Here is a 26,625-nt window from a genome sequence, read left to right as displayed (position 1 = left end):
TCCTTTCTGGTGGGATGTTTCGTTCTTCCTTCTGGTCCATTCCATTGATTTGAGTCCCAGTTTCCTTTCCATCGCTATTGGTTTCCTAGACATCTCCCTTCATTTCAGTTAGTTTAGCCTTCATATGTTCCTCCAATTTGTGACTGTACTCTACCAATTCTGTGAGCATCCTGATAAATAGTGTTTTAAATTGGGCTTCTGGGAGCCTGGCAATTTCTCGGTCGCTTAGAGTTATTGGCTCTGGGACTTTTAGTTCTTCTTGAGCCATCCTTTGGGCTGTTCATGCCTGTTAAGTATCAGGAATGGAGCCCTAGGTTTTCACCAGAGCAGGGCAGCTAAGTCGCTGGGTTGTGACGCTGTATGTGGGGGCGGGGTCAAAGAGGGACAATGGCTTCCCTCCCTCGCCCGCCGCCGCCGCGACTGCGACCCCCACCAGCACTGCAGCCACCACCGTCACCAGGGCCACTCGCCCCGCTCCTCGGCACGCGAGTATGCCACCGCTGTCAGCCCTCCACCACTGGGTTCGCCCCCTGGGGCCTGTGTGGTCCGTCTCACTGCGCGCGAATGTGCGACCTTGATCAGTCTGTTCCACACCCCGACTAGTTCCGGGCTGCCTGCGCTCCTAGGTCTGCCCTGCCTGACCCAGCTCCGCTGCTGGATCCACCTCTTACCGTCCTCGTCGAACGGTTTGTAGCTGTCGGACTTCCGTATAATTCGGTTTTCTGGCCTCTGGGTGTGTGTTAGTTCTCCAAAACTTTTGTTGTATCCAAACTTGGTTGTGGGAGAAGGCACAGTGTTTCCACCTATGCCTCCATCTTGGCGGAAGTCCGATACATGTACCATTAATTAAGGAAATTATAGAGTAGCAGTGTTCAGCAGAAATCTAATGTTTGCCATACATGTAATCCTAAAATTTTTAATAGCTTTTAAAAGTTACAAAAAATTTTTAATATTTTAAACATTTTAATGCACCTAAATATTGCTATAACATTAGTATCAAAATTATGTTTTTATTTTACCTTTTTGTACCATGTCTGAAATCTGGTATATAATTTATACTTACCCTGAGGACTAGTCACATTTCAAGTGCTCAGAAGCTCCACGTGGCTAGCAGCTACTATTGGACGGTGCAGTTTAGAGCCTTTTTTATTATGAAACAGTATATTCTTTTTTTTAAAGATTTTATTTATCTGTTTTTAGAGAAGGGGAAGGGAGTGAGCAAGAGAGATGCAAGAGAAACATCTATCAGTTGCCTCTCTTCCTCCATCAGCACTTCCCCAGCTGGGGACATAGCCCATAATCCAGGCATGTGTCCTGATCAGGAATCAAACTGGCAGGACCCTTTGATCTGTGCAATGATGTCCAACCTGCTGAGCAACACTATTGAGAGCAACAACATATTCTTTTTCAAATAATAGTAATCTAGTGATTGAATCCTGGATCTAACTATGTGTTCATGGAGAAGATAAATTTATCTGATTCTAGCATGTAGTAAATGAAAAAATCCTGGAATATTCTCCTCAAACCCAGGTTTATGGAATGCCTTTTGCATTTTCATTTACTAAATAAAATGAAAATTGTTGTTCATTTACATCAGTTTTCTTTATGTAATATACTCAACTTTGTAAAATTTCTAAGGAATTGGATTGAGTAAATAATGTTTTGAATTCTGCAATGTACATTTGTTTTTAAACACCCTGTCCAAAGCAAGTCTGTATTGTATTATAATGTAAATATTCTTTGACTTTTGAAAAAGAAACTTATAAAGGAATCATTTTGGGTTTTACTTGTGAGTGTATAATTACTTTGATTAAAAATAAAGATAGTGTGGAAAAAGGCATTTTTAATTCCAACAGAGTTGTAAAATGGTTTAAATTATTGCCAAGGCAGTGCACTTTAATGATGTGACATTCTGCTCTTTATTTCGTATGGACTAAGTGGGCAATGTACATTCAGATAAACCTTGTTAAGCAAAGGAAATGTGAAAACTGAGAGTAATGACTGCCTTAATATAAACCCTAGCAAACACAATGAAAGACTGATTTTTGCCAGGAATAAAATAGGCATTTAGTTTAACTGGTTTAAAAGCACTTAAAATTCTGTAATTTCATTGTAATTCATACATTTTGAGAATTGACTGTCAAATAGATGTATTGTCATAATTAGCAACTTTTATTGATATTCTTGAATTTTAATGACTACCGTCTTTGTAAAGGTTGATGGCATTGCAATTGTTTTTCATTGGTTTCACGTGAATATATCTTACAGGGTTCTCAGGTTTGAAAATCACTGGGGAAGTTATAATTGAAATTGATTTATGTTTTGTGAAAAAAATCAAGCCCAAGGAAAAAATGAAATGTTTTATAAGTAGTAAAACTATTATTTTAACTGTAGAACTAACTTAAAATTTTAGAGTCTGCTCCCAATTCTCCAAGAATTGGAAGTCCACTGAACCCAAAGAAAAATACTGAAACAAGTAATCTTCAAGCAATATCTAGAGTTTTGTCTACCAGTTTGCCTGACTTGGACTCAGAACCTTGGATAGAAGTAAAAAAAAGGCATCATCCATCCTCAGTGAAGTTGAAGGTCAGTTGTCATAAACCAAGTGAAGTGTGATCAATTCTAGTGGAGTGTTTGTTATGTACATGTAAAAAAAATAGGAATAGTTTTTGGAAATTGTAAAAATTGGAACTATTGCCTTTCAATAAAAACTTGTGCTTTGCTCAGTAGCTAAAAATTAGTAATATGGTGTAAACTTTTAAATAACTTTTCTGGATGAGATTTGACCTTTCTACATGTGAGTAATTTAAATTTCAATAATTTAGTTTCTTAAAAGGTGGCAGTCTAAATTTTGGATCTTTAACCTTGTTATGTTGTTCATGACTTTGTAAATTATTTGTGACGTTCTTATACAAATAACTATTTGTAAAGAGTGAACATCAGGTTTTATATGTTTTGGTTATGTACAATAGGATAGCGAAAGAATTAATTTCTTGGTGCACATGACAAACTGAGATGGTTCTGGTTAGGAAACAATAGATGAGATCCTTGTGGTTAGAACTGTATTTTTGGTGGTTGGACACACAAACTCTCAAAGGTGATAAAAACCACAAACAAATGAGTACAAGTAAAACTAGGAGAATCTGAGTAAGACTGATGGGTTATATATCAATGTGCATCCTGTTTGTGATATTGTACTGTTCTGGCAGGGGTGTCCAACCCTTTTATGTCTCTGGGCCACACATTAAGTACATTGTGATATGTAATCACAAAAAAAAAACCCAAAATGTTTTAAGTAAATTTACAATTTTGTGTTGATTCTCATTCATAGCCATCCTGAGCCACCTGGGGCAGGTTGGGCATCCTGGTAATCTGCAAGATTGGGGGAAACGGTAATGAGTACATGAAATCACTATTCTTATAACTGTATGCGAATGTACATTTATCTTAAAGTAAAAAGTGTACCAGAAAAAAAACCTGTAAACAGTGCCACTCAGATGATTCAGATATTGAAAATAACTTGTGTGAGGAAAAGCTTAGTAAAAATGATGGGGCACAGATGTGGAAAAGATGAAGACTATCTCATATTGAAGATCATTATGAACAGGGCTCTTTTTCCCTAAGACCAAAGCATGAGGAAGAGAGGCACACAGGACTTAGGAGTGGTCCTCCTCTGACAGGCTGGGAGACGTTGGTGTTTCGCCTCCCCAGGGTGCATTTGGTGACTGTCTGGAAATATTTTTGGTGGTCTCCAGGCTCGGACTAGGGGAGTGCTACTGCATCTTGTGAGTGGAGGCCAGGGACGCTGCTAAACATCCTATTAACACACACAGTTATCAAGTCCAACATGTCAGTAGTGCTAAGTCTGAGAAATCTTGATCAAAGATAACTTTTTAAAAATTTGCAATGATAGTTAAATGTAGCATGCATAAATGTTTATTTTTCCTTGAGGGAATTTTTTAAAAGCCTAACAAAACTATTCCAAACAAAATTTTCTAAAGATCTGATAAATTTTTATATTTGTCATGGCAAACCTGGGTAACTGGGGAGGGAGAATAGTATCCTGTACTCAGTGACAAAAATTGTACCATATTTCACTTATTCTAAGAGCTACATTTTTCCTCCATATTCAAAATCTTCACATTTAAACATTTCTTTCGAAAGTAATGTTTCATCTTTAAACTGATAGCATTAGGGCCATTCTAACTCTAATGGAGTCTTTAATGTAATTTTTTGCTCAACTTTTTTTTCTTAAGTACTTATCAGTTACCATATTTTGCCATGTATAATGTGCATTTTTTGCCCAATCTTTTTGAGGGAAAAATAAGGATGTACATTATACATGGGTATAATGATTACATATCATAGGCATAACTAGTGCCACATATAATGCGCACAAAACATGAATGTGCATTGTACACAGGAGGGCATTATACCCATAATGCAGCAAAGTATGGTACTTCACATTTACTGGTTCAGAAGAACACTAGCTGATTTTCTTTTGCAGTTTGCCTGCTAAACTAGTCTGAGCACACAAGCTTTGTGTTACTTGCAACATTGTTATGTGACATTTATCTTAAAAGTGATAGAAAAGTTTTTGTCAGGAGTGGGAATGAGAATAAGTGTACCATGACATGATCTGCTTGGGGAGGAAAGGTTGCCAGTCTCTCAGAGAAGGGCCTTGAGGCCTGTTCCTCATTGGACTTCTTTTAGGTTCAATTTGCACAGGAATACAGGTAAAGCTCATCAGTCATTGTTAAGCAGTAATGATCAAACAATAGATAACATTCAAAGAACTATGAGGGCTTATTCTGAGTCAGTGTCAGATAGCTAAAGGGCCATAAAACTTTGGGAAATAAACTTATTTTATGCTTGGACCCTTACCAGAAAATTGAGGACATTCTTAGCAAAGCAGGTTTCACAGGATTTTATGCATTCTTTCTTAAGCATGATGGCCTAGGGGAACTGCCTCCTCCTGCCCAGGGCTGCACCACCCTGTAGCATTATTTTAGGCTTAGGTCAGGCAGGGGAAGTAAGGCAGCCAAGAGACAGGAAACTTCCTACAGACAGAATGAAGACTCAGGCTGTGTTGAAGTTGAGGGATGAAGGTCCATCACTGCTTTTTTCTATAGTCCCCCACCCAAGCCCTTCCCTGATGGCCCTTCCAACCATGACTATCTTAGGTCATCCCTCTCTTGAGGAATCTTACCTGTCATTGGCTAACCAGTCATTTGCGGGGGACCAAGCAGGGTGAAGGAGGGGGCAGAGACAGTGTCCCTGCCAGGAAGATAAGCTTTGTCTCCTTGGTGGCTTATGGTCCCAAGGTCTTTTACTCAGCTTTAGCCAAGGGGGGTGGGTGGTATTACAGCTTTGGAAACCAGGCAGGGCAGTTCCCAGCAAAGTTTTATATAAATACCAATTTTTTACTTTAGGAATCAGCATCTCTACCTGAAGAGTCATCAAATCGACTACACCCCCCAGACGAACAAGAACAAGAAGAACTTGATTTTTTATTTGATGACGAGATGGAAAAAATAGAAGGACGAAAAAACACATTTACTGATTGGTCTGATAATGATTCAGATTATGAAATTGATGACCAGGATTTAAACAAGATTTTGATTGTAACTCAGACACCACCTTATTTGAGAAAACATCCTGGAGGAGATCGCACAGGCAACCACATATCTTGGGCAAAAATTACATCTGAACTTGCTAAAGTTATCAATGATGGATTATATTATTATGAACAGGATCTATGGATGGAAGAAAATGAAAACACACACACAGCCATAAAGGTAATTGTTTCTGGCCAGCATCTTTCTGCTGATACCATGGCTTGATTGTATGTTATTGCTTATTTTTTCTGAAGATTTTTTTAAAAAAATTTTTGGGTCTTCTATTTTATGAAAGTAAATAGTCGTAAATTTAATGGGATGGTTCTGGCTGGTGAATTTCCGAGAATCCTATCAGAAGCAAATGTAGTTTCTTTGTGAAGACATTCACCTTTATTCTAGACCTAAAAGAATTTATTCAAATAATATTCATAAGAAAAGTGAACAGCTTACAAGATAGTTTACAAGGAACTTCAGAAATCAAGCACAGAGTAGCAAAAGTAGAATATACAAAAGAGGGTACAGAATGACAGTATAGACAGTCTTTGGTATATTTCAAATCACACTGTATAATTTAACATAGTGGGTGTTATATAAAGCTTTTCATTGTTGGAAAAAAGGTAAAAAGCAAGCATGAAATGTGATAGATTGAGTGATAAGCATGGCCTAAGATGGATACTTAATAGGAATTTTAGAAGAAAAGGGGGAAGAAAATGGGGCAGAGTCAGCATTTTAACAGGTAATACCTAGGGCCTTTTTTGAACTGAGGGGAGGTATCAGAATAGAACAGCTGGATAAAAAAAGAGTGGGCAGCCCTGTCGGTGTGGCTCAGTGAGTTGAGTGCTGGCCTGCAAACTAAAGGATCCCCAGTTTGATTCCCAGTCAGGGCACATGCTGGGTTGTAGGCCAGGTCCCCAGTAGGGGCCATGAGAGATGACCACACATTGATGTTTCTCTTCCTCATTCTCTCTCTCCCTTCCCCTCTCTCTCTCCCTTCCCCTCTCTCTCAAAAAAAAAAAAAAAAAAAATAGTGGGCATCCAGCTAACTGCTGACTTCCCTCCAGCAGCAGTTGAATGCAACAGTGGATAGTGTTAATACACCAAGGGAGAATAACTATCAACCTATAATTGTATGCCTTGAAAAAATAGCTTTCAAGTTAGAGGGTGAAGTATGAGGAACCACAACCAGCAGAAATTTCAAAGGTAGCATAAAAGTGATTCTAGGCACCAAAGATGCAGAATGGACAGAAAAGCAAAGCAAGTGTTAAATATATGAATAAATCTAAATAAATATTAACTGCATTAAACAACAATTAAGTCTTGGAGTCTTCTATATATAACATTAACAGTTATAAATAAGAACAATAAATGAGTAGTAGTTAAATGTATTCTTTAGTCTGGAAAGAAGATTGATTGGTTTTAAAACTTTTATTTTGCTGTTTGAAGGATACCCATATAAAAATAAAATTAGAGGGAATAACTTTAAAATTAGAAGAAAATGAAAATGGAATAAGACAAGAAAAAAGGGAAAGAGGGCCTTCAGCTCAAAAATAATGTGGTAGATTTAAACTTAAATATTTAAGTAAAAGAATGAATAAACATAGTCAATGTGTATTAAATACAGCCAAGTTATGTTATTTACACATGCCACACTTTTTTAAATGAAGCAAAAAAGTTGAAAGAAAAAGATTGGAAAAATACATACTATAAAGTACTAACCTAAATTAATTTACAAGTTCAGAGTAACTTATCGATATTCTAACTGGCATCTTTGCAGAAATTAATAAGCTGATCTGGAATTCATTTGGAAATTCAAGACAGGACTTAACAATAGCCAAACAGTTTTGAAAAAGAACAAAGTTGAAATATTTATACACAAGTCCTTAAATTATACTGGTACTAGTATAAGGATAGACAAGCAGATTAATGGGAGAGAATTGAGAGTCTAGAATAAACCCGTGTGTCTGTGGTCAGCTGGCTTTTGGTAAAAGTGTCTAAACCACTCAATATGGAAAAAGTAGTCATCAGACAAGTATATATCCACATGCCAAAGAGTAAGTTAGATGCCACCCTAATTTACCATGTACAAAAATTAACTCAAAATAAGTTTACACCTCCGCCTAGCCCATGGACATAGACAGTAGTGCGAAGGCTGGGGAATGGGCAGGGGCTAGGTAGAGTTGGGGGAAATGGGAGACATCTGTAATAGTGTCAACAATAAAATTAGTTAACCTAAATATAAAAGCAAAAGCAGTTGAACTCTTTGCAAGAAAACATTTGACGATGGTTTCTTGGTTTCTTATGGCAACATAGCAAAAGCAACGAAATAAAAAAATACATAAAGCCCTGGCTGGTGTAGCTCAGTGGATCGAGTGCGGGCCTGCGAACCAGAGGATCACGGTTCGATTACCAGTCAGGGCACATACCTGGGTTGCAGGCCAGTTCCCCACAGGGGCCAGTTCCCAGCAGGGGGTGCACGAGAGGCAACCATACATTGATGTTTCTCTTCCTCTCTCCTTCCCTTCCCCTCTAAAAATAAATAAATAAAATATTTTTAAAAAAAAAATACATAAATTGAATATAATCAAAACTTAAATTTTGTGCATCACGAAGACAGTGAAAGGACAATAAAAACAGTATACATTACCACCCTGAGAAATGAAATACTGAGCTATAAATCCAAGAAAATCATATAACATTCATGTAAGGAATATTCTAACTGTTGAAAGAAATCAAAGAAGAACTAAGTAAGTGAGAACTATTTCATTTAGGAATGATCAATATTGTCAGTTCCCCCTAGTTGGATCTATAGATTCAATGCAGTCCCAATCAAGATTTCAGGAATTAGCCCTGGCTGGCGTAGCTCAGTGGATTGAGCATGAGCCTGCAAACCAGATGATCGCGGTTCAGTTCCCAGTCAGGGCACATGCCTGGGTTGCAGGCCAGTTCCCGGCAGGGGCCAATTCCCAGCAGGGGATGCAGGAGAAGCAACCATACATTGATGTTTCTCTTCCTCTCTCCTTTCCTTTGCCTCTGAAGATAAATAAATAAAATATTTTTAAAAAGATTAAAAAAAAAGATTTCAGAAATTAATTTTGTGAATAATGACCATCTGATTCTAAAATTTATATGAAGATGCACAAGAGTCAGAATAGCCAGTTCAATAGTGAAGGAGAGCATCCTGAGGATCAATACTATCTGACTTCAAGAGTTACTGTGAAACTATAGTGATCAAGGTAGTGTGATGTCGAAAGAATAGACAAACAGGTCGGTAGAACAGAATACCTAGAAATAGGCCTCCAGAAATGTAGTAAACTGATCTTTGGCCAAAGAGCAAAGGCAAATAGTCTTTTCAACAAGGTGATGGAACAGCTGGATATCCACATGGGAAGAATGAATCTCTACACAGACCTTATAGTTTTTTTCACAAATATTAACTCAAAATGGTTCACAGACCTAAATATAAAACGCAAAACCATAAGAATCCTAAAAGATAATCTTGGAGAAGATCTGGATGAGCTTGAGTTGGGTGGTGATGTTATAAATATGACACCAAAAGCACAATCCATGAAATTGATAAGTTGGATTTCATTAAACCAAACACTGTTCTGTGAAGGACATTGTCAAAAATGAGAAGAAAAGCTTCATAATGAATGGCAAAAAGATACATCTGGTTAGACTATTATACAAAATATGCAAAGAACTCATAAAACTCTACAATATCAAAACAATTTGATTAAAAATGGGTCAAAGACCTGAATAGACACATATGCAGATGGTAATTACACACACGAGAAAATGTTCTATAGCATATGTCATCAGGCAAATGCACATTAAAACACAATACTGCTATACACAGAATGAACAAAATCTAGAATGAACAAAATCTATTGTTCACAGAATGAACAATAATGACAACATCCAATGCTGGTGAGGATGTGGAGCAACAGGAACTTTCATTCATTTGTGGGTGAGAATGCAAAATGGTAGAGTCGCCTTGTAAGACAGTTTGGCAGTTTCTTGCCAGAATAAGTATATTCTTTATTATATGATCTAACAGTCACCCATCTTGATACTTACCCAAAGGAACAAAAAGTCCCATCCACATTAAAACCTGCAGATGGATGTTTGTATAAGCTTTATATTCATAATTGCTCAAAGTTGGAAGCAACCAAGATGTCCTTCAGGTGAATGGATAAATAAACCGCAATGTATTCAGACAATGGAATATTATGCAGTGCTAAGGAGAAACGAGCTATCAAGCCAGAAAAGACAGGGAGGAGCCTTAAATGTATATAAGTGAAAGCTTCCACTCTGAAAAAACCGCTATTAATATGTACTGCATGATTTCAGTTTTTCAACATCCTAGAAATGGAGAACTATGGAGACAGTAAAGAGATTAGTGATTGCCAGGAGTTGAGGGGAGGGAAACATGTATAGGCAGAACAGGAATTTCAGGGCAGTGAAACTATTCTGCATATAGTATGGTATGATATATAATGGTAGATATGTGTCATTTTACATATATCAGGACCCATGGAATACACAACATCTAGAGAAGAACCTGTGTAAATCTTTCACTTTTGGTGATGTTCCAGTGTGGGCTCGCTGATTATAAGAAAAGTAACACTTGGTGGAGAATGTTCATAGTGGGTAGGTTGTATGTGTGGGAGGATATCGAGTGTATATATGTAGCTTTTTGCATGATTTTGCGGTGAAGCTAAAACTACTTTAAAATCATCTATTTGAAAAAAGTTTAGGATAATATATTTTCAAATCAAAGGACTTGCATTTATAATATATAAAGAAATCTTACAACTCAGCAGACAAACGAATTAAAATGAAAATTACCTTATGAGATACCATTTCATAACTACTGGGATGAGTACATAGTTGACTCTGGGGATTAGGGGTGTTGACCCTATGCAGTTGAAAGTCCATGTAAACCTTAACTCCAGTCCTGCAGTATCTGCAGGAGATTGGTTCTAGGAACCCCTGCAGTTACAAAATTCATGATGTCCAAGGCCCTTTTATAAAATGGCATAGGACACTGCATACAGTTGACCTCCCACATTTACACATTCTCACCCGTACGATGAAGTATGTGACACTAGAAAGACATTATATTAAATAAAGGAAACCCATCACATTAAATAAACCAGCCACACAGTATCACATATTATGATTTTGTTTATATGAAATGACTAGAAGAGACAGTAATTGCGTTGGTAGGCTGCCTGGGAAGGGAGGCTGGGGTGGGGCGTTAGGAGGAATTAGTTGTTATTGCTAATGAGTACTGGGTTTGTTTTTGGAGTAATGAAAATGTAGCATTGATTATGATGATGGTCACAGAACTGTATTCTAAAAACAATAGAATTGTGCACTGTGTTAAGTTGTACCATATGTGAATTATATCTCCATAAAGCTGTTTTTAGAAAAAAGGGGGGGGGAGTAAAGGAAGATATTCAATGTACATGGATTGGAAGTCAGTACTACCCGACGTGATCTACAGATTCAGTGGAACCTTTATCAAAATCTCGATCATCTTTTGCAGAAATAGGAAGAGCAATACTAAAATTCATATGTAATCTCATGGGACCCTGAGAGTCAAAAACAATCTTTACAAAGAAGAATAAAGTTGGAAATCTCATACTTCAGATTTTATAATATATTACAAAACAGTAATTAGGAGTTCTGGCCAAGATGGAGGCGTAGGTAGAAACCCTTCACTTCCTTGCATAACCAAAAGGATAACAACCAATCGAAAATCAATAAACAACCAGAAGTGCCAGTAAATCAAACTGCATGGAACTCTGACAACCAAGAAATTAAAGAAACAGTCAACCAGATCAACCGGACTGGTAGGAGGGAGCCAGGCAGGTGGAGAAAACCCAGGGCAAGGCGGGGCACTATGCAGGCGGGCCTGGCTGAACAGGAAACAGACGCAGCTGACTGTGGACTATGGTGGATGTTGCCACAGTGGGGAAAACTCTCAGTCTCACATGAGAGTTTGTTGGAAAGTTAGGGCTAGAGCCCAGCAAACGAGCTGCAGTTTCCTCTCTGACTCCTCCCCCACAGACAGTGCCACAATGCAGCAAAGATGGTTGCCTTGACTTGGAGAATACCTAAGGCCTGCCCCCTTATCACTTAACAGGTACGCTGAGACGAAGAAATATGGTCCAAATGAAAGAACACAGCAAAACTCCTAAGAAAGAGCTAAGCAATGAGGAGATGGCCAACCTACCTGAAGTGGAATTCAGAACACTGGTGATCAAGATGCTCACAGAACTGATTGAGCTTGGTCGAAAAATGAAAGAACAAATGAAGGCTACCCAAAGTGAAAGAAAGCAAACTATTCAGGAAACTAACAGTGACGGGAAGGAAACCAGGACTCAAATAAAAAATCTGGAGCAAAAGGAAGAGATAAATGTCCAACCGGAACAGAATGAATAAACAAGATTTCAGAAAACAAGGAGAGGCTTAGGAACCTCTGGGAAAACTTTAAATGTTGCAACATCCGATTTATAAGGGTGCTAGAAGGAGAAGAGGAAAAGCAAGAAATTGAAAACCTATTTCAAAAGATAATAAAGGAGAACTTCCCCAATCTGGCAAAGGAAATAAACTTACAGGAAGTCCAGGAAGCTCAAGAGAGTCCCAAAGAAGCTGGACCTAAAGAGGAACACACCAAGGCACATCACCATTAAGTTACCCAAGATTAAAGACAAGGAGAGAATCTTAAAAGCAGCAAGAGGAAAGGAGACAGTTACCTACAAAGGAGTTCCCATGGTACTATCAGCTGATTTCTCAAAAGAAACATTACAGGCAAGAAGGGGCTGGAAAGAAGTATTTAAAGTCATGAAAGGCAAGGCACTACAACCAAGGTCACTCTATCCAGCAAAGCTATCATTTAGAATGGAAGGGCAGAAAAAGTGCTTTCCAGACAAGGTCAAGCTAAAGGAATTGGTCATCAAGCCCTTGTTATATAAAATGTTAAAGGCCTGGCTGGGGTAGCTCAGTGAATTGAGCACAGGCCTGCGAAGCAAAGGGTCGCCGGTTCGATTCCTAGTCAGGGCACATGCCTGGGTTGCAGGCCAGGTCACCAGTGGGGACACATGAGAGGCAACCACACATTGATGTTTCCCATTTTCTCCTTCCTGACCCCTCTCTCTAAAAATAAATGAGTAAAATAAAGAATAAAATGTTAAAGGGACTTATCTAAGAAAAAGAAGCTCAAAACTATGAACAGTAAAATGACAACACACTTTCAACTGTCAACAATTGAACCTAAAAAAATGATGAAAACAAATACTAACCAGCAACTAGAACAGGAACAGAATAATAGAAATGGACATCATCACATGGAGAGTTTTCAGTAGGCAGGGGGAGGGGAAGAATGGGGGTGGGTACAAGAAATAAGCATAACTGGTAGGCATAAAATAGATGGGGAGAGGTTAAGATGGGATAGGAAACAGAAAAGTCAAAGAACTTCTATGTACAACCATGAATTAAGAGAAGGGAATGCTGGAGGGTCAGGAGTGCCAGGTGGAAGGGAGATAAAGGGGGAAGATTGTGAAAACTGTAATAGCATAATCAATAAAATATACTTTAAAAAAAGTAGTTGAGGGCCAAAATGGAGGCGTAGGTGGAAACACTGTGCCTCCTCATACAACCAAGTTTAAAGACAATAAAGTTTTAGTAACAAAAACACAACCAAAACACAGAAAATTGAACTGTATGGAAGTCCAACAACAACGATCCATTCAGCCAGACCAGTAAGGGGTGGAATCAGCAGCTGGTGGAGCAGGCCGTGCAGGAAAAAGCGGTCGGACCAACCCAGGCGCAGGTGGCGGTTGGAAGATCCCAGGTGTAGGGTGGCAACGGGTGGTCCCAGTGAGGGCTCAGGGTGGCTGGCTGACCATGGTCACACATTCACGCTCAGATAAACCAGGCAAAGGAGCAAGCCGTGGGGCAGACCTTGCAAACTAGGACCCCAGTGACAGCAGTTACAGCCTAAAAGCGCCAATTGGAAAAACTAATGGTTGAGATGCCAGGAGAGGTTCCAGGCTCACAGAGAGTTCATTGGAGAGACCCATAGGGTCCTGGAGGGTGCGTGGGCCCCCATACCCAGGAACCCGCACCAGAAGGGCCCAGTTTGCTTTCGGGAAGCATCAGAGGGTACTGAAATCCAAGATAGAGCAGAACAGATGCCATTGCCCCTCTTTGACCCCACCCCTACATACAGCGTCACAACCCAGTGACCTGGGTCACCCCGCCCTGGTGAACACCTAAGGCTCTGCCCTCTCATATGGAACAGACACAAACAGACCAAACATTATGGTTCAAGGAGAAGAACAACTCAAAGCCCCAGAGCCAGTACTTCTAAGTGCCAAGAGATAGCCAACCTATCAGATGCACAGTTCAAAATACTGGTGATCAGGATGCTCACAGAACTGGTTGATTTTAGTCACAAATTAGAGGGACAAATGAAGGCTAAAGTAAGTGAAATGAAGGGAAATGCACAGGAAACCAATAGTGATAGGAAGGAAACTGGGACTCAAATCAATGGAGTGGACCAGAAGGAAGAAAAACAACCAAACAGAAAAGAAGGAAGAAACAAGAATTCAAAAAAATGAGGAGAGGCTTAGGAACCTCCAGGACATCTTTAAACATTCCAACATCTGAAGTATAGGGGTACCAGAAGGGGAAAAGAAACAGCCACGAGTGGAAAATGTATTTGAACAAATAATAAAGGAGAACTTCCCCAATCTGGCAAAGGAAATAGACTTCCAGGAAGTTCAGAAAGTCCCAAAGAAGTTGGACCCAAGAAGGAACACACCAAGGCACATCATAATTACATTGCCCAAGATTCAAATGAAGGAGAGAATCCTAGAAGCAGCAAGAGATAAGGGGACAGTCACCTACAAAAGAGTGCCCATCAGACTGTCAGCTGATTTCTCCAAAGAGACCTTACAGGCAAGAAGGGGCTGGAAAGAAGGATTCCAACTCGTGAAATCCAAAGACCTACAGCCAAGATTGCTTTATCCAGCAAAATTTTCATTTAGAATGGAAGGACAGATAAAGTGCTTCTCAGATAAGATCAAATTCAAGTAGTTCATCATCACCAAGCCCTTTTTATATGAAATGTTAAAGGGACTTACCTAAAAAAAAGAAGATAAAAAATATGAACAGTGAAAGGACAGCAAACTCACAGTTATTAACAACCACACCTAAAACAAAAGCAAACTAAGAGGACAGCTAGATCAGGAGTGGAACCATAGAAATGGAGATCACATGGAGAGTTTAGCAACAGGGGAGTGGGAGGATGAGAGAGGGGGAAAAGGTTCAGAAAATAAGTAGCATAAATGGTAGGTAGAAAATAGATGAGAGGGCAAGAATAGTATGGGAAATATAGAGTCTAAAGAACTTGTGACACATGGACATAAACTAAGGGGGGGAATGGTGTGGGAAGGGGTGTGCAGGGTGGAAGGGAATGAAGGGGAGGGAATGGGACAACTGTAATGGCATAATCAATAAGATTCATATTTTTAAAAAGTAATTAAAACACTGGTCTTGGCGTAAAGGTAGACATAAAGGGAATAGAATAGGGAGCCCAGAAATAAACCCATTAATTGACTTTTATGTGATCAAATGATATTCAGCGTGGGTGCTAAGACCACTCAATGGGGAAAGGACAATCTTCTCAACAAATGGGGTTGGGGTAGCTGGGTATCTACATGTAAAAGAATGAAGTTGGACCACATGTAAAAAAGTGTAAAGATTTAAGCCTAAGAACTTAAGTTATAAAGCTGCTAGAAAACATAGGGGTGAAGCTTAAAGACTTGGTTTGGCAATGATTTCTAGGACATGACACCAAGTGCACATGTAATAAAACGAAAATGGACAAATTTTAACTCAACATGTACTAACAGTCACAACAGAATGAAAAGAGCATATAGAATAGGAGAAGGTATTTGCATATCATCTAATAAAGGATTAATATACTTGAGTGTGTAAAGAAATCCAACAACTCCACAAAAATACTGTTTAAAAAACTAGGCAAAGGACTCAAATAGACATATCTCCAAAGGTGATATACACATGGCCAATAAGTGCATGAAAATATGGTTAACATCACTACTCATTAGAGAAATGTAAGTGAAAGTCCCAATGAGATGTTACCTCATACTCATTAGAATGACTACTTCAAAATAAAAATCAAAACCTCAAAAATAAGTGTTGGAGAGGATGTAGAGAAAGTGGTACCCTTGTTCATTGTTGGGAGCATAAAATGGCATAGCTGCTATGGAAAACAATATGCTAGTTCCTCAGAAAACGGAAGAGAGATTTGCAAACCCATGTTCATAGCCATATTCACAAGAGCTAAAAATTGAAAACAAATGTTCGTCATCAGATGAATGAATAACCAAAGTGTTTATTCAGCCTTAAAAAGGAAAGAAATTTGTCATATGCCATATTGATGATTTTTGAGGACAAGCAAGTCACAAAGACATACAGTATGATTATACTTAAACGAAGTACCAAAGTAATCAAATTCATAGAAATAGAATCCTGTAGTTGGTGGTAGGAGGGGGAAATGAGTGTTGTATAATATAGGTATAGGGTTTTGCTGAATGGAAGAATTGGGGATATCTGTTGCCCAACAATGGGTGCACTTTATCATTACAGAAGTGTGTACTTAAAGGTGGTTAATATGATGAATTTTACATTATGTAGTTTTACCCAGTTGAAAGTATCAATTGTAAAAGATAACTGAGGTTCTTACCAAATATAGTAACCAAAAGAGACCATTGCATGTATGTTTGTAGCAAACTCACGAAGTAGACTAAAAGACAAAAGGCATTATTCGTGCCAGAGTGTCCTTTTGTAATGATTACAAGTGAAGAATTCCATCCGAAAAGTGTAACTTAAAATGTAATGTACTTAATATCAGATATTCAAATGTACAAAGCAAAACTGATAGAAAAAATCCAGTCACAGTGAGTGATTTAATTTAGCATCTAAGTAAACAATATTAGAATTGTTTTTAGAATCACCTCTAACAACTATAGAATACATGTTCTCTTTGAGCGTATCTATAGTACTTTGACGTAGAGTATTAAGTGCAAAAATGTGTTAGAAAAAACACTTGAAATAAGTTAATCCCCAGTTATTACCTTTGCTGTGTAAAAATGTTTTCTGAAATCTCAAAAGCTTAAAGTAAAAATTTTTCACATTATTTGAGAAATATAACCCACAGTGGCTGGGTTATATTATAACAGAGAGAGAGAGAGAGAGAGAATGTGGTGTGTGTGCATGTGTGTTTCTGTTTTCTCATTTTAAGGTTTCATACTGAAAGACCAGCACCTATACAGCACTTGTTCCTTCATTCACACAGCAGAGGTGATGAACAAGGGGCTGAGCTGAAGTGCAGAATTGTATTCAGAGGTGCTGCTTGGATGTTTTTTATGTGCATTTGATCACATTCCATTGGCTAAAAGCAAATCATATGGTTGTGCCTGTGTGCTGGGGAGGTAGTATATTCTCAAAAGGCATGAAAGGTAATTACAGTGGGTGGATATTCATAGTCCTGTGACCCAAGGGATGCAGGATGCGAACAATGCTAGAACCTGTTACAGGTTTCAGGGAGTTACAGAAACTTCCCAAGAAGTCAAAGGAAATAACAAAAAGCAGAACTTAATTAATGAGTTAATGCAATAGAGGATTAATGATGCCAACACCTAATTCATTGAAAATACTAAAATTTAGGAGAAAAAAGGGGGAAATATACATATAATCGCTGCACTGAAGATAGGATGCAATTACTGATCATAAAATTTTAAAAGGTATTTTAGACCAATAATTTGAACATTTACATAGGAAATTTTCTAGACGTATATAACTTAAAAAAACTGACTGGAAAACAGTTACCCTAAACAAAATTTTTAAATCTCTAAGCCTGAAGATAACTTGGCTTTATTAGCAAGTTCTAAAAGTTGGAATAAATCTATCCAATATTTCCAGTGAATGGAGCTAATAGTAAGGACTAAAATAGTTATGGAATGAGTGTTGGGTGGGGATAGGGAATACTTACTCATTTTATGAGAAGAATATAACCTTTATACTGACAAGAGAACATGAGTGTGCAGTTCATGAGAATATACTGGTAATTGAGAGTCAAGCATTACAAGTAATCCTACGTATAAATATTGTGAAACATAATTAGGAACCAGATCAGCACTGCATTTTTTTAAAATAGGTAACCAGGCCCTGGCTGGTGTAGCTCAGTGGACTGAGTGCAGGCCTGCGAACCAGAGGATCTCGGTTCGATTCCTAGTCAGGGCACATGCCTGGGTTGCAGGCGGGTTCCCTGCAGGCCAACTCCCAGCAGGGGGCGCACGAAAGGCAACCATACATTGATGTTTCTCTCCCTCTCCTTCCCCTCTAAAGATAAATAAATAAAATCTTTAAAAAAAAATGGGTAACCACATTTTTATTTCAATAATGCAAGTTGTGCATTAGAAAAATCAGTCAATACAAAAACAGTCTGTTAGGGTACAAACCCACCATCTTTTCAGATTGCTGATCATCTAAATAAAGTTCCCATAAAGATTTTTAAAAATTAGTCAATACACCTGGCTGGTGTAGCTCAGTGGATTGAGCGCGGGCCTGTGAACCACACGATCGCGGTTCGATTCCCAGTCAGGGCACATGCCTGGGTTGCAGGCCAGTTCCCAGAAGGGGCCAGTTCCCAGCAGGGGATGCACAAGAAGCAACCATACATTAATGTTTCTCTCCCTCTCTCCTTCCCTTCCTCTTTAAAGATAAATAAATTAAATCTTTAAAAAATAAAATAAATAAATAAAAATAAAAATTAGTCAATACAATTATGGTTGAAGGAAGATTATTAACACTTTAATAAATGCAGAAAATTCATTGGATAAAGTTACTATTCATACATGAGATTTTAGCAACATAGGTATAAAAGCGAATATGATTAGCCTCCCAAAGTGTTTCTGCAAAATCCCATACAAAACAAACAGGACATTCTGAATGGTACAGTGTTGAAGCTAATCTTGTAGTCACTGTCAAATCCATCAAATATGTTGCATATCTTTGTTAGACTAGTAACACACAAAAAAACAAAAAAATACGAGCTTGANTGAAGGAAGATTATTAACACTTTAATAAATGCAGAAAATTCATTGGATAAAGTTACTATTCATACATGAGATTTTAGCAACATAGGTATAAAAGCGAATATGATTAGCCTCCCAAAGTGTTTCTGCAAAATCCCATACAAAACAAACAGGACATTCTGAATGGTACAGTGTTGAAGCTAATCTTGTAATCACTGTCAAATCCATCAAATATGTTGCATATCTTTGTTAGACTAGTAACACACAAAAAAAACAAAAAAATACGAGCTTGAAAGAAAGAAGTAAAAGCTTACATAAAAAACCCAAAACTATCTTGCAGGTGACTGATTAAATTAGTAAGTGCTTAATAAGTTTTCTAGGTAATTATTTAAAATTAAGAAAATTTTGACTTAGGAGTTAGTTGGAAATAGTAACTTTTAAGATCTTATTTTCTAACAAAACAATAGTAGAAATCTATGTATTTTCTATGGCTGCCATAAGAAATTAACATAGATTTGGTATCTTAACACATTTATTATTAATTTTTGTAGATATATAGTCCAGGTAAGCTCAGCTGGTTTCTCTACTCTAGATTTATAAGACTGACATCTGGGTGTTCATGTCTTGGCTATTACTGTAGGTTTTATGTGAAAATCACTTCCGAGGTCATTCATGTGGTTTGCAGAATTCAGTTTTTTATGGTTACCAGTAGGGTTGAGGTCTCATTTTCTTTATGATTGTCTAGAGCCTCTCAGCTCTTTTAGGCCACCTGCATTCTTGGTCAAATTGCAGTCTTTAAATCAGCAACAATGGATGGGAGAGCCCCGTTTTGCATCTCTGACATTTTCTTCTGCATCTCTTATGCCTGTGGTTGAAGAAAGTTCTCTGCATATCCACAGTAATATCCCTATCTTAGAGTTGCTATGTCATGTATTTGATATCATCACAGTTACAGGATTTGGGATCTGTACATATTTGAGAGGCACTTCCACCTACTCTAGGGTAGATCTTTAAAAGGATAGCGCAGACTTTAAGGAGAATATTATTATATTTGAAAGGTGTTAGTGAAGACATAAATAGGGAGAGAAATATAAAAATGTATGCAGTAAAGAGGATAATTTTCCCCAATTTGATTAAAAATTCAAATTCCAATAGGCATTTGGTAGAATATGATAAGCTGATTTCTAAAATTTATATGGTAGTGTATGGGACAGGATACTCATCACATTCCTAAAGGCACAACAACTTTTTTAACAGATGAAAGGTATAAGATAGATCATAGAAATGGTATAGGAAATCCATAAACAGTTGTATGTATTTATGCACACTTGGTAAATAACAGGTGGAATTGCCCGATCAAAGAGAAGATCTGATTTTTTAATATTGAATACCTGGTGCTGGAAAAGTTGTGTAGGGAAAAGACAAAATTATAGGCCTCTGCCTTGCAGTGTCAAGGGATAACTGTTAAAGATCTTCATGATCTTAGAGTTGGGAATGTTTTTGTAAGTGGACATAAACAGCACAATTTTAAAAGGCAAGGTTAAAAAGGCACCACAAAGTATTTTTCATTAAACATTAATAAAGAAGTGGATACACAGTCCACAAAGTGCAGAAAAGATGGTTTCTGTTAATGATTTGATAGGTGGTGTAACCCTAATATGTATATAAAGAAGTACAAATTAATGAGAGATTCACTAAAAACTTGTCATATGATATGAACAAGCATTTTACAAGAGCAGAAACTCAAATTATTGAAATCATGGAAAGGTGTTTAACATTAATCAAGAAGGTGAAAATTAAAAGTTTTAATGAAATATTTTATAAAGCCTACATTAGCAAGGTTAAAACACCAGACAGAAGTGTTTGAGAGTATTTGGAACAATAACTTTATTAACCGGTGTGGGGATAAAACATGTAAAACTCTACCCTGCGCTCACCATCTCTGCTCAGGAACACCAACTCTGTTGAGTTGCACTGTTCAAATATTATAGCTATTAACCACATGTGGTTATTGTATCCTCAAAATGTGCCTAGTCTAAAATGAGATGTGCTCTATTGTGCACGATGGATTTTAACGACTTCATAAGAAATAGAAGAATATAAAATATCTCAATGATTTTTATAATTATTGCATGTGGAAATAATATATTTGGTTAAATGAAATATTAACATGTTTTTAAAATTTTTTAGTTGTAGCTACTGGAAAATTTAAAACTGTGCTTCTCATTGTGTGTATATTTGACAGCACTGTCCTAAAGGAACTAAAAGTGTTCATCAGAAATATAACATTGAACAACAATAAAAAATTAAATAATAAAAAATTAAAAAGGAAAATATGTTACAGTATAACAGAATTGTTCATTCATTCACAAATTGGAAATAACCAAATTGCCCTTTAGCAGTCGGCTGGATATGTTGTGGTCTAGTAAACAATGGGATATTATGTCCTAGTGAAAATGAATGACAGCTACACACATCTTTATTGATGAATCCACAAAAGAATGCAGAGTGGAAGAAGTTAAATAAGGTTACACACAGAGTATGATTCCACAAAGCTTAACAGGTCAGATCAAACAGTGTGTTTTTCAGAACTCTATGCATATATAGAAGGTAGTACAAAGGAAAACCAGAAATAATTATCATAAGTCAGCTTTAGGGTTGTTTTTGTGGGGAGTAGGACACAGGGATTCTAATATGTTAACAGTGCCGTATTTCTAATCGTTGTTACCCGTGTCTGTTTAATACATTGTCCTATATGGCACATGTCATAACAATACTAAAAACAGTGTAGCATGAGTGGGGATGTGTGGGACAAAGCAGCAGCATGCTGAAGCTGACTTAACTCACTCCTAGGCACTAGAGGGTTGTTGTTCCTTGGGCTAAAGTCAAGGTAGGTCTAGTCTGTCTTTGTTTATTGTGCATCCAGTTATTTGTCATTCTGTCCAGTGGTCTCCTGGGGGGGGGGGGAGTTGTGAACCTGTACAGTGTTGAAAGCTTTATTAACAGAATATACAGATAAGACTTTTCCATTCCAGAGATGCTGGGCCTCTGCATCTTGTCACTGATGTTGCTGGCTTGCCTCTAGGCTTGTGAGGCTCAGGAATTGCCCAGTCTTCCTCTCCTTTTAGTATGAATCTGCAGAACAAGAGAGAGAAACCATTACAACCAGTTCCTTAGTTATTATACTCTATCCAAATTGCTTCTGTGGAAACCCAGATGTGCTCAGGCTTCCCCCCCCCCCCTTAGCATTTCAACTTGGGTTCTTTTGCATTACATTCAAAGAACGGGCAGTTAACCTCATCTTCAGGCTCATAGCATCTGCTCTCGTGCCGTAGACAGCTTTTGTCCAGTACTCCTTGGAGTGTTCTGTGAAGTCACTGCCTGTGGTGTCTGTGTCAGATCTCCTTGGATGTACTGGCTGTGTATTGTACGGTGTAGCACGTGTAGCACAACTGGATGATCTAGACCATGCAGGCACGTTGTTGAGAGGCTACACTGGAGGTGGGCAGGTGGGCTCTCTCTCTTTTGCCTTGATCTGGACAGTGTTTTGGAGTTTGTGGAGCCCTGGAGTCCTGGAAGACCTGAGGACTTTTAATCCACTCTGACTTTGCTGACCACGTCACCGTCTCCTGCTGCATCCCCCTTCCACATGCAGGCAGGTCCTTGTCTGTAATAGATGCAGATGGTGAGAGGAACTTGTGGGAAGTCTTTGGTACATAGCTGAAAATGATGTGCAGATTCCCCAGGAGGTGCTGCATCATCGCAGGGCAGACAGACGGTGGCATCCAACTGACTTGGCAAGAGGAGAGTACCCTAAATTTTCTCTCACCCCACCACAGAAGAACACCAAATTGAGAACCCTTTTGGCAAAGCTGGGGCCTATTCCTGACCAGGAGTCAGCCCATGTACAATCCCCACTAAGTGCAATTCTGGACCAAAAGAACCAACTTTAAGCGTTGTAAAGACTTTTGGAAACTAAAAGACTCTGTCCCTCTCAACATCTTGTCAGGTTTTGTGTTAAGCTCTGCTAGGGAATATAGAGTGTGTCTTACTATAGGGTGATGGCCTTATTCTATAGCATGGCCTATTTTTTAAATCCTATCTGGGTGTCAGTGATTGGTTAACAAGGGGCTTGTATTGCATTCTGGGTCTGTATGCTCCATCTTGCAAACCTGTTGGACTTTTAGTGTGTTTCTTCAGCTCAGCCCCATAGCAGCCACTTTTGGGTATGTCTCAGGGGGTCTTGTTCCCCCAAGTATTTGGCTCAGCCTTCAGCCAAGGAGTCCAAGGTGCTGTGCTCCACAGATTCCACTGCTTAAATGGATACAATCATCTTTTAAGACAGGTTAATATTATTTATTGAATTTGATCATTTATGCATTCTAGGAAGCATCAGTTCCATTTCTACATGTATATGTATAAAGATACACAATTTAATTTACCACTAACAGTGGCATGTGAGTTCCCCTTGCACCATTGATGAAGTTTTAATATAGTGAGACTTTTTCATTTTATGAGTAACAGAATAATATTCACTGAAGTCAGTATAATGGTAGCTCTGGAGAGGAGGAGAATGTCACATATATTTTACAATAAAACAAAATTACCGTGTTTTGCCATGTATAAGGTGCTCCTGTGTATAATGTGCACCCATGTTTTTGGCCCAAATTTTCAGGAAAAATCTTTCATTTTAATTTTTTAATTTTATTTTTTATTTATATTTAGAAACAAAATTAATTATCGTATTTCAGGGTATTACTTTGCATACAGATATCATTATTGCTTTCTAGTTACACTTGTAATGCAAAAGCAAACATAAAAAAATTAAAGCCCTGGCAGGTGTGGCTTAGTGAATTGAGTGCCAGTCTGTGAACCAAAAGGTTGCTGGTTCCATTCCTGGTCAGGGTACATGCCTGAGTTATGAGCCGGGTCCCCAGTTGGGGGCATGTGAGAGGCAACCATTCGATGTGTTTCTTGCACATCAATTGTTTCTCTCCCTCTTTCTCCCTCCCTTCCCCTCTCAAAATAAATAAAATCTTTTTTAAAAAGAATTGAAAACATTTATATAGGTATGGAATTTAGGACTACCCATGTATAATGTGCATCCTTATTTTTCCAAAAAATATGAACAAAAAACTATGCATTATATGTGGCAAACTATAGTACTTTAGCTGATTGAAGAATTTTGAGAGTTGCAAGTTGGCATAATCAAGGGAGGCACTGTGAAGAAGAGTTGGGCTTGAACTAGACCCTAAATAATGGGTATTATGTCTTATATACAGCAAAACATTGAATCTAGAACCCACTATTTTTCTAAATATTCCCAACCAAAAAAAATGACTTCCACTGGAAGACATTTTTCTTGATTTAAGTTTCTATCATGTTCAGTCAATCCATTCATTTACTTTTACAGATATTTGAGTGTCCGTGAAGTGCCAAGCAGTGTTAGGCACTTGTGTACAGTGTTGAGGAAAATAAAAAGTCCCTGCTGTCATGGAGTTTGCAGGTCCAAGGTCCTTTATGTTTCCCCTGTCTGTTGAGCTGGGACTAGGAACCTCTTTTTTTTTTTTGTGGTGTAAGGTATGTGCTAACCTTAAGCAACTGAGTCCTCCTTTCTTGCCTTTTTCCTAGGATTCTCTCTCTCTCTCTCTCTTTTTTGCTTAGTGTCTATGGCAGAGGTTTCTTCCTTTTCACCACTGCTAAGACAATTATTGAAAAAATTTCCCCTGATCAGTAAGAGGGGTGGAGCCAGCAGCAGAGTGGGGTCAGGCAGGAAGGATCCCCCAACCCAGGCGCGCAGGCAGCTGGGGTAGCAGCACGGACCCAGTGAGGGTGCGGGGCAGGCTGAGCATGATCACACATTCGCATGCAGATAAACCAGCAGAGGAGTGAGCAGTGAGACAGACTGCGCAGTTCCCAGCGGCAAACCCCGTGAGGGCAAGGCGGCGGGCTGACTGTCATCGCACATTTGTGCGCAGTGGGATGGACTGCACCGCCCCAGGCGGTGGAAGGTGGCAGAGGGGACCGCCATTGCTTTCCTTTGACCCCGCCCCCACATACAGCATCACAACCCAGCGACTGAGTCGCCCCACCCTGGTGAACACCTAGGGCTCTGCTCCTCATACGTAACAAGCAAGAACAGTCCAAACATTATGGTTCAAGGAGAAGAACAACTCAAAGCCCCAGAGCCAGTACTTCTAAGTGGCCAAGAGATAGCCAACCTGTCAGGTGCACAGTTCAAAATACTGGTGATCAGGATGCTCACAGAACTGGTTGACTATAGTCACAAATTAGAGGAACAAATGAAGGCTAAACTAATTGAAATTAAGGGAAATGCACAGGAAACCAATAGTGATAGAAAGGAAACTGGGACTCAAATCAATGGAGTGGACCAGAAGAAAGAATGAAGCATCCAACCAGAAGAGAATGAAGAAACAAGAATTCAAAAAAATGAGGAGAGGCTTAGGAACCTCCAGGACATCTTTAAACGTTCCAACATCCGAATTATAGGGGTACCAGAAGGGGGAAAGAAACAGCCACGAGTGGAAAACTTATTTGAACAAATAATAAAGGAGAACTTCCCCAGTCTGGCAAAGGAAATAGACTTCCAGGAAATCCAGGAAGCTCAGAGAGTCCCAAAGAAGTTGGACCCAAGAAGGAACACACCAAGGCACATCATAATTACATTAGCCAAGACCAAAATGAAGGAGAGAATCCTAGAAGCAGCAAGGGATAAGGGGACAGTCACCTACAAAGGAGTACCCATCAGACTGTCAGCGGATTTCTCAAAAGAGACCTTACAGGCAAGAAGGGGCTGGAAAGAAGTATTCCAAGTCATGAAATCCAAAGACCTACAGCCAAGATTGCTTTATCCAGCAAAACTTTCATTTAGAATGGAAGGACAGATAAAGTGCTTCTCAGATAAGGTCAAGTTCAAGGAGTTCATCATCACCAAGCCCTTATTATATGAAATGCTAAAGGGACTTATATAAGAAAAAGAAGATGAAAAATATGAACAGTGAAAGGACAGCAAACTCACAGTTATTAACAACCACACCTAAAACAAAAGCAAACCAAGAGGACAGCTAGATCAGGAGTGGAACCATAGAAATGAAGAACACATGGAGGGTTAGCAACAGGGGAGTGGGAGGAGGAGAAGGGGGGAGAAGGTACAGAAAATAGCATAGACAGTAGCTAGAAAATAGATGGGGGGGACAAGAATAGTAGGGGAAATATAGAATCTAAAGAACTTGAAACACGTGGTCATAAACTAAAGGGGGGAATGGTGGAGTGGGTGTGCAGGGTGGAAGGGAATGAAGTGGGGAATAGAACAACAACTGTAATAGCATAATCAATAAAATAATTTTTTAAAAAATTTCCCCTTTATAACTTCCATTAAAATATCTACCCTTTGATACATGCCAGAACATTGTCTTGGTTTTCAGGAAGTATTTGGAAATGTACAAAATCAAAACAGGAAATTCGTAGTCCAGCTATGGAAGGTAGCCAGTTGGCTTGATTTTTGAAAGGGGAAAATGGAGAAGAGCCCTAAGAGCAGAAAGTAGCCTCTGGCGCTGTGAGTGAGCAAAAATAAATGTTAGGGCCTTGTGATTATTTCTAAGAACAGAGGCTGATAAAAATCTTGTGTTTCAAAGAAAGTGAATTGAAGACTGACCAAGAATTCAATATTAAAGCTATATAAGTCAAATAAAAAACAAATTAGTTTCTAAAACTATCTCCTTCAAAGTTAGTATTACAATTAGCTATTATACTGTCATCTATGTAGTTTTTATAGTGCAATACAGATGTACTTAATCATATCCTGATGAAGGTATAATTTATACAAATCTACATGTGTGATAAAGTGACATAGA

At 38.5% G+C, this 26,625-nt stretch overlaps 1 protein-coding gene across 12 annotated transcripts in view; it reads left to right on the top strand.

Annotated features, from left to right (window-relative positions):
* Positions 1-26,625, top strand: part of LARP1B (La ribonucleoprotein 1B) — a 77,069-nt gene that overhangs the window by 28,386 nt on the left and 22,058 nt on the right. For 10 of the 12 annotated variants that reach the window (XR_005068278.1, XM_037058537.1, XM_037058534.1 and 7 more), the window contains 2 exons: positions 2,414-2,586; positions 5,433-5,798. Coding sequence is in view for 11 of the 12 variants with exons in the window: in XM_037058537.1 (XP_036914432.1) it covers positions 2,414-2,586; positions 5,433-5,798 (539 nt within the window). In the remaining variant the exon portion in view is untranslated. Of the gene's footprint in view, positions 1-2,413; positions 2,587-5,432; positions 5,799-24,164; positions 24,267-26,625 lie in introns of those variants that run through there. The other 2 variants (XM_037058543.1, XM_037058545.1) reach the window with 2 other exon arrangements.

The sequence above is a fragment of the Sturnira hondurensis genome, unplaced genomic scaffold (assembly GCF_014824575.4).
Source record: "Sturnira hondurensis isolate 20B ecotype Veracruz unplaced genomic scaffold, ASM1482457v3 Scaffold0010128, whole genome shotgun sequence".
NCBI lineage: Eukaryota > Metazoa > Chordata > Mammalia > Chiroptera > Phyllostomidae > Sturnira > Sturnira hondurensis.
Note: the sequence above shows the minus strand (reverse complement) of the source record. Positions and strands in the feature narration are given on the sequence as shown.